Raw genomic sequence first — 9,517 nt, 5'->3', positions numbered from 1 at the left:
TAGATTTAAGCCTGGGTTCTTAATTTAGTCCCATTGATCTGTCTGCCACTGTACCAGTGACAGGATGTTTTGACTACCATGGCTGTATAGTAGGTGCTGAGATCAGGTAGTGCGAGACCTCCTATTTTGCTTGTTTTCTTCATTAATCCTTTGCTTATCTAGAATGTCTTTCTTTTCCATATAAAGTGAGTGAGTAATTTAGCATCTTGTTAAAGAATGCTGTTGGTATTTGGATTGAAATTGTATTATATCTGTAGATCGCTTTGGGTAGAAATGACATTTTCACAATGTTAAGTCTACCTATCCAAGAACATGGTAAGTTTTTTCATTTATGTAGGTCTCTTTTGGTTTCTTGTATTAGTTTTTTTTTAGTTTCCTTTATATAGGTCTTTTACACCCCTGGTTAGATTTATTCTTAAATGTTTTATCTTTTTAGGGGCTATTATAAATGGTATTGTTTTCCTAATTTCCTTTTCCAAGTTTTCTTTGTTGGCACATAGGAATCCATCTGATTTTTCGATGTTGACCTTGTTTCCTGCTACACTGCTGAATTTCTCTATTAGTTCCAGTAGTTTTCCTGTGAGATCTTTGGGCTTAAGTGTTGAGTTTTTAGGAGCTCCCAGTTATCCAGTTTGTCTTCTGGTGTTTGTTAGTTATGGTTTGTATCGTATTTATGTCATATACTAGGGCCCCTAGCATTTCTCCTGTTTTCTTATGCTGGGTTATGTTTAGAATCGTATCATTGGTGAGTAAGGATAGTTTTCTTTCTCTTGCCTTATTGCTCTAGGTAGGTTCTCCAGCACATTGTTGAAAAACAGTGGTGATAAAGGTGAGTCATTCTTGTCTGACACTTTTGTTCCTTTGGTCCTGTGGATCCTATGAATGAGCAACCTTGCAGTGTAAATGATCAGCTTATGCTGAGAAGGAGAGAGGGAAAGGACAATTATACACCAGTGCATAGATGATAATACAGAAGTTGAAGGAATATGTAATTCACACAAATTTGTATAAACAGAAGTGACTGGTTTAGAACAGGAACTTAACTGTTGTCTCCAATTCTACTGCACTTTCATTCTATTATCTCTAAAGTTGTCAGTCTAAGAGGTCATGAATATTAATTTGGCCTTGCAAGAGGGACAATCATTTGAGCCATTTCAATATTCCTAGATTAAGCCTGGATATAATTTACTGAAATGTTCCATGACCAGTAATATCAGGTCTAGAAATCTTTCTAAGACTTTTTTTATTTATGTTGACATTTATTAAGACCAAGAGTGTACTACAAGATTCATCCGGTAATATCAAGAAATCATATTTTAAAATTTCTGTTCTAATATGCATATGAAAGAATAAAAAATAAGTTATTCAGGAAAAAAGAAAGACTGAAAAAGATAATAAACCAAATTAGACTAGGAAAGTTAATCCTGCAAAGTATTAAAAAAAAATTATAAAGTAACTATTATTAAAATAGTGTACTGTTGGGGCAAACAGATGTTCAGAGCCTTAAGGGCATCTTTCCTTAGCCATACAAGGAAAGGATAAAATTGAATCTCTTTCTTACTCCACTCACGAAATTAGGTTCTGAAAACAAAGCTTAAAATTTAGATTACATGAATATACAGAAACTTTGTGGAAAAAAACAAAAGAACATAAATTAAAATCACAAATGAAAAAATGTGGAAAAAATTACCACATGTCACATAGAGTAGAGGAGGAAATGACAGTTCTGTAAAAAAATGGACATAAGGTTAAAGAGTCCTCACTAAGAAATACGAATAGCTCCAAAAGATGAAAAGTTGTTCAGTCTGAGTCAAAATAGTAGAAGCACATGTGAAAACTGCTCTTAGATATCATTTCTCACCTATCAGAAGGGTTCTTAGTAATTAGTCAATTAATATTTGATAATTATGTCTCTTATAGTTACATATAAGATCGGTATGAATTGGAATCGAATAAATGGCAACTTTTTTTTTTTGTCACATACTGGATAACTATTGGATACTGTGGAAGTGTTCAGAAGGCTGGGGAAGATGACTTTAAAATATAAATCGCTTCTTATAAAATGTTCCTAATGGTAATGCAAATTTCCTCCAGGTTTTCAAATACAGCTAAGAAAGGTAGTTAATTCTTTATCTTTTGTCCTCTAGAGAATCAGGCAACATATGGTCCCTAGGGTTTATGTCCCAAGTTTGTTAGAACAAATGTAATGTTGCATGTACTTCACTCCCGTTCAGGTTTCCCAGAGGCAGGAGAGGCCTTCTCTTTGCCATTAGCAGGTTTGTTAACAATTCTAAAGAAGGAGTGATTTTAACGTCAATGTAGGATATCTAGGAAACATTATGAAGGGGGAAAACATAATTTTCAGAAGTAGAATTCTTGAGGAATATTGACCCAAAACAAAAGGTACATATCTGAACATGCAAGGAACAGGATGTGCACTCTTTATGCCAAGCTTTGTGTAGAGAACCTGGCTCATTAAAAAAAAAAAAACTAACCTATTTTTGTTGAGATGAATCTAATTCACAAAACTCCTCAGTAACAGCGCCCTGGATGACAGGTACCTGGGGCAGGGGAATAGAGGAATCGTGAGAGATTTGGAAAGGTTTATTTTCTTCCTCTTGTAAATTTTTGGAGCAGTTGTCAAGGTAGAATAGACAAGTATTTAAGCAGAATGAAATAAACTGAAATTGAATAGAATCTTTTGGAAAAAAGAATCTATGTGTCATCTATCTATCTATCTATCTATCATCTATCTATCTATCTATCTATCAATCTTTCATCTATCTATCTATCATCTATCTATCTATCATCTTTCAGCTGTCTATCATCTGTCTACCTATCTTTCATTTATCATCTACCATCTATCTATCTATCATCTCTCTATCATCTATCTATCTATCTATCATCTATCTATCTATCTATCTATCTATCTATCTATCTATCTATCTATCTATCTATCTATCTATCTATCTATCTATCTATCTATCTATCATCTCTTTCATCTATCTACCTATTTTTCATCTATCATCTATCATCTCTCTATCTATCATCTCTCTATCTATCATCTCTCTATCTATCTATTATCTATCATCTATCTATCTACCTATCTTTCATCTATCACCTATCTATCTATCTATCTATCTATCTATCTATCTATCTATCTATCTATCTATCTATCTATCTATCTATCATCTATCTATCTATCTATCTATCTATCTATCTATCTATCTATCTATCTATCTATCTATCTATCTATCACCTATCTTTCTATGCAAACTTCCAGCTTTAATGATTACAAAGCATAAAGCAGGGAAATCAAGTGTTCCCTGAGATCAAAAGAACAATAAAATGGGAGGAAATTACAGGGAAGGAGATTTTAGCTATCCTATTTCCTGGTTTAAATGAGAGAATAAATTTATCATCAGTTTAATATCAACATATGAGACAGAAAATCATCATTACATTAAAGACATACATTTGATTAAAATTAAGTTTTAAACACCTTAAAAATGAAATATGTTGTTAAAAATGTGATAACTAGAATGACCAGTTGTGCGATGGGTTGCATTTTGAGGTTGTCTTCAACGCTCAGGTTTTTATAGGAACAGCATGGGGCCATTGAGGGACTCAGTATAAAACATGATCTGACATTTTTATTTCTGGGCCATCTGAAAATGATTTGTTGGGTTTCAGAATCAGAGAGGAACTTACCACAAATCATAGACAGAGAAAGTGTTTCCCAGTATGTTGCGACCTGAAAGGTGCTGGTCACCAATTCAAGAAATACAATAATTGTGTGTGTGTGTGTGTGTGTGTTACTGTTTTCTCATAAAATGCCTTAACTGTGCCCTACTACTGAGTGTTTTTAATTCTTATACACATGCAAAAAGTAATGAGTATAAAAATGAGTATCCTAGGTGTTTTGATGGAAGAGAAGTGAATGGGAGAGACTATGGGAATGGGAATTTCTAAGTCAGAGTCTTTAGTTATTCCTGTGTGAAAACAACTCTAAATCCTTTTCTCTTGCGTTTCATCTGGATGATGCTCTCTTCTATGTCTCTGTGGCACATAACAGTGTCAATAGAATATTTCCTATAATTTTAGAGTCTCTAGTTTGTTCAAATTTAAGGGGGTGATCATTAACAAAGGAAATATATTAGTAGATAGACTTATTAAATGGACCATTGTATGGGGTGGAGAAATGGGTGCAAGGCTGTGGATCAGAGACCGGATTTTATTTGCATGTCATTTTAAAAATCAAGGCTTCTTCTGACTGCTGTTATGCCATCTTTAGAATAAGAATGTGGGCTAGATTATGTCTATCCTCTGCTTTAGTCTTTATATTCCTCAAACAATGAGGGAGAATTGGAATTCAGAGCTCCCAGATTTGAGGAACAAAGAAATGTTGTCAACAAGTCCACTTGGAATCTCATGAGTTGAAGTGTAGAGCTGTGGTCCACAAATTTTTCAATGCCTGATTTTTGAGAATTAGATCACTGATGCTTTTTCCAAAGGTGCCTGTGGGTGGACAGGAACCTTCAGTTTTTAATTTCTAGCCAAGGGCACTACACAGTGGTAGCACACAGACAGTTAAAAAGTAATTGAGGTTTATTTTGATATCAGATTGACAGTGTGTCAGAAAGAAAAACACAGATTAAAGTATTACATAGGATTAACAATAAAAACACAAATGGGAAGTATTAAGGCTGTCCATTCTTTAAGTCCATAATATGTACATGTTATGAACCAATTAAATGATATAATTTAGATTTTTCTGATTTTCGTTATTTACAATGAGACTGACATAATTCAGCATCAGGCCAGGCTTTTCTTCTATGAACTGATAACATTCAAGGAAAACTGAAAGTGTTATGTGAGAATTTGATTTAAAATTACCATAACCCAAAAAATAACCCAGTGCCATCGAGTCGATTCCCACTTGTAACGAACCTATAGGACAGAGTAGAACTGCCCCATAGAGTTGCCAAGGAGCACCTGGCGAATTCAAACTGCCGACACGTTGGTTAGCAGCCATAGCACTTAAACACTAAGCCACCAGGGTTTGCAAATTACCATACAATCCTTAAATTTTGAAGAAAATTTTACAAAGAGGCAATCATTTTTTAAAATTTTAGAAATTTACAGTATTTTGGTTAATAAAAACATAAATTCTGAATGAGATATGCTTTTCAGTCTTGACTAGCAGAAATTGATGAAGCTTCCTATATGTCCACTATCTTTAATTTTTTTGTTTTTTAACTTCTAGGACTGACTTTCAGATTTTGACAAACAGAAGCCATGTCATTTTCAGAGAGAAATAAAAGTGGTGTCACGTTCACCCTTTTGGGCTTCTCAGATCGCCCAGAACTGCAGGTTCCCCTCTTCTTGGTATTTATGGCCATCTACAGTGTCACTGTTGTAGGGAATCTTGGGATGATCGTAATCATCAAAATTAACCCCAAGCTGCACACCCCCATGTACTTTTTCCTCAGCCACCTCTCGTTTGTGGATTTCTGCTATTCCTCCATCGTTGCTCCCAAGATGCTGGTGAACCTAGTTGTAGAAGACAGAACCATTTCATTTTTAGGATGTGTAGTGCAATTCTTTCTCTTTTGCGCCTTTGTGGTGACGGAATCATTTCTATTGGCTGTAATGGCCTATGACCGTTTTGTGGCCATTTGCAACCCTCTGCTGTACACAGTTGCCATGTCCCGGAGACTCTGTGCTATGCTGGTGGTGGGATCATATGCATGGGGAATAGTATGTTCCTTGGTGATCACATGCTCTACTTTCCAGTTATCTTTCCATGGTTTCAACACAATCAATCACTTTTTCTGTGAGTTCTCCTCGCTTCTCTCACTTTCTTGCTCTGATACTTCTTTCAGCCAGTTACTGCTTTTCATCTTTGCCACTTTTAATGAGGTGAGTACCTTACTCATAATTCTCACTTCCTATGTGTTTATCATTGTCACCATCTTGAAAATGCATTCAGCCAGTGGTCGTCATAAGGCGTTTTCTACCTGTGCATCTCATCTGACAGCCATTACCATCTTCCATGGCACCATCCTCTTCCTCTACTGTGTGCCCAACTCCAAAAACTCCAGACACTCCATCAAAGTAGCCTCTGTGTTTTACACAGTGATGATCCCCATGTTGAATCCCTTGATCTACAGTTTGAGGAACAAGGATGTCAAGAATACAGTTAGCAAGACAAAGGACATTAAATTCTTTTTCCATTGAACATATTATTTCAGTAGAATTTTCCCTAACTTTTAAATAAAGTGTGTCCAAAAAGCTTGTTTCTAAAGATATCTTTAAAAATTACAAATAACAATGCACAGTAGAAAGGATGTGGATCTTGGTTCCAAGAAACTAAACTTGGCTTTGTCTTTTAATTGTAAGAAAAAACCACAGCGTTTAATTTTTAGTTTCAAATTTTTGAAACTGTGATACCATGAGATAGCTCATAATCTGGTAGTGAAGACCAAAGGATAATATGGATATCATATGGGACACCTGGCATTATCTGAATAAACATTCCTCTTTCCCATAAGACATGTAAAGTAAGTTCTCAATAAGTACTCCTTTTTTGCATGTTTATACACACACACGAACAAATGGAACTAAAAGATAAGACATGCCTTCAAGGAATGCATAATCTAATGATAGTATTGGAGCAATAAAGAAAGTGGCTGTTGCATAAAGCCAACTATAACAATTACCCTAGAAGGCTTGGGGCAAGGAATAATTGGAATGAATTTAGAGACATTAGACATACATCCTCATAAAACAGTTATTATTTGAAGTTGGCGTGGAGAATGTGCAGGATTTGAGGAGACACATTTCAGTGAAGAAGGCATTTTGTTCAGGACAGACTAGAATGAACAACCTCAAGGAAATGGGAGTGTAATCTTGAGTCCACCAAGTTTTATTGAGTGAATAGTGTATGTATTTGTGTGTGCATCTGTGTGTGTATATTTGTGGTATCTTATATACATGAATGCAAAATTGAGTAAATTTGGTCTGTAACCTGAACATGTTTTCCAAAGAGCTCCAATGTGACTGAATGATAATTTTGATAGGCTGTACTGGAGGCTTAGAAATGGATCTCAGAAAATAAGAATATGCAAAGTATAGCAATGAGTCCCTGCTGTATCTGTGTTACACGCTATTATTTTGCCTGCTCAATCATCATAAATATTATATATACTTTATTAATTTATTTTTATATATTTTTTGGAATTCGGTGTAATTACTGAGTCCTCCTCAATAGGACTCCCATCCACCATAAGAAAATCTAAAAAAATCATTTGAATTTGCCAATGTGTTCCACAGCAATATTCACTTAAACTTATTCAAAATAAAATGAAATGCAGCCTGTCATTTGTAATTAGGCATATCGGTTCTATCTTATTAACTCAGTTTTGCTTGAATAACTTGTATTTCCTTCTCTTTTCTTTCTCAATATGTCTAGATTAAATTCCAAAGAAAATAAAAATATACTGGGAGAAATGGTTTGTCAGATGTTTTAACGACGGAGAGAAAAAAAAATACTTTGCTGAAAAATTTTATATGGCCTAAGAAATTACTTGCAAGAGTCATATGACTTTAAAATCTTGACCATTTTTCTAATTTTTAATTTTCATTTCTATAGTGTCACTGTCAGGCAGAATCCATTGAAAGGCAATGGGTTTTTTAATGCATTAGTTGATAAAGAATGAATTAAACATTGTAAAAGCAAATATAAAGACTGTAGAAACATTGTCTTAGTAATTGAGTATTTAATGAGATAATGGATTTTCATTTATTTAACTTCTATTTCTCTGGGTATTTACAAATTTATCTTTCACTACATATCTGACAAATATAATTTATAATTATCTTTGGTGTTAGGAATAATTGGTATTAATCTTAAATTGAATCAATGATGGGTAATCAATCCCATTTTACAGAGAACATTCACTTTTCTCCTGTTGTGGGAAATAATAATCTTATATTGTGGTTGAAGTGACACAGCCAATTTAGCTTTTACTCTGATTAAATTGAGAGTCATACAGTTGAATTAAACTTGGCTTCATTTAAGAACCCAGCCACACTGGCAAACACCGTTTCATACAATCTCATGTTCTTATTCTCAAATTGTGACATTCCAGGCCTTTGCCTGTAAGTAGAACTTAATGTATAAGAGTCGTGTCCCCAAAATTTTTGTCCATATACCATTAAATTAGTTTTGGAACTCTATACATAGCCCAGGAATTCAACCTGACATATAAAATATTTCATCATAAGCTTAAATATCAGAAAAAAGTGTTACCTCCATTATACATTGTACTTCATTCAAATTATATGAACAAGATCATTTGAACAATCATATTTATGTTTTTCCTTCATTTCCTGAAGTCATATTTCAATTTAACTTTCCTCATAGATACTGGTATGTTATGAATCATACTCTTATTTTTAATTTCTTAAAATGTTTTTAGTGTTATTGAAAGTTCTCTTTTGAGTAAGTTTATTTGATAACAATACAATAATTACACTATTGAGTTGTAATTGAATTTCAGATTTAGAAAAAAGTATTTCAAAATTGAAAAAATAGTCATTGGAAAAATTGTTTTTATCAGGAGAATACTTTTGGATTTTAATTTAGATTTATTAGTGTATCCATGGAAGAATAATACAGTGCTAGAAGCCCATAAATTCAATGTCAATTCTATTTCTATTTTTTAAGACTTGAAAATGCTGAGATTATTTGGTGATATTAAAAGTAAACTAGAGTAGGTGGAGCCAAGATGGCAGAATGGACAGATGCTTCTGGTGAGCCTCTTTACAACAATGACCTGAAAAAACAAGTGAAACGTGTACATTTGTGACAATCTGGGATCCCTGAGCTTCAAAGTCAAGGTTAGAAAATGAACTGAGAGGCAGGGGGAAGAAGAGACCGTTTAGAAGAAGACTGGAGTTACCAGACCTGAATCGCAAGGAGCCCTCAGCCACCATTCCTGGAGTGGCGGTGGCAGTGGGCTGGTACTAGCATTTGGCCGCAGTTTCCTCAGGGAGAAGCAGCCAGCCACACTGCCTATTCACATCTCTGAAACCAGAGGCAAATGGTGACCTCAGCAAAACTAAGCACTTGCGTATATTTGACTGTGTCCCTCCACCCCCAAGGTGCCTTCAGCAGCTGAATTCCCTGGGCCTGAGATAGGCCCTGTTGAGCACCTAGAGCCATCCTTCCAGCCTTGGAGAAGGAAAAAATTTGCAATTGGGGGAAAAGATTATTTGCTTCCTCCATTAATGGGGGGAGCTCAGGACAGAAGATGCTCCTGACCGGGCATAAATGGTTCGTGGATTTTGAGCACCTTTCCCTTCTACATGGACCTGTGTGGGCCTATTTCTGGAGAATAGGCCCTTTTTGGAAGACTTTAACCATTTCAGCTGGGTGGTGGAGAGGTGGGTGTTTGATATTTGACATTGCTTTGCCTGTTGAACAAGCTCCTCACCTACCCACATCAGGGAC

General features: G+C 35.0%; 1 protein-coding gene across 1 annotated transcript; it reads left to right on the top strand.

Annotated features, from left to right (window-relative positions):
* Nucleotides 1-5,298: 5,298 nt before the first annotated feature.
* Nucleotides 5,299-6,240, top strand: LOC126080284 (olfactory receptor 5D18-like). Its single transcript, XM_049891539.1, has one exon. It carries the CDS (start codon nt 5,299-5,301, stop codon nt 6,238-6,240), a length of 942 nt encoding a protein of 313 aa, XP_049747496.1.
* The last annotated feature ends 3,277 nt before the right edge of the window (nt 6,241-9,517 follow it).

Source organism: Elephas maximus, chromosome 7, assembly GCF_024166365.1.
Source record: "Elephas maximus indicus isolate mEleMax1 chromosome 7, mEleMax1 primary haplotype, whole genome shotgun sequence".
NCBI classification, from domain to species: Eukaryota; Metazoa; Chordata; class Mammalia; order Proboscidea; family Elephantidae; genus Elephas; species Elephas maximus.
This window is presented reverse-complemented; position numbering and strand designations above follow the sequence as displayed.

Coding starts and splice junctions, on each gene's coding strand:
- LOC126080284 (XM_049891539.1), top strand. CDS start 5,299: ATGTCATTTTCAGAGAGAAATAAAAGTGGTGTCACGTTCACCCTTTTG.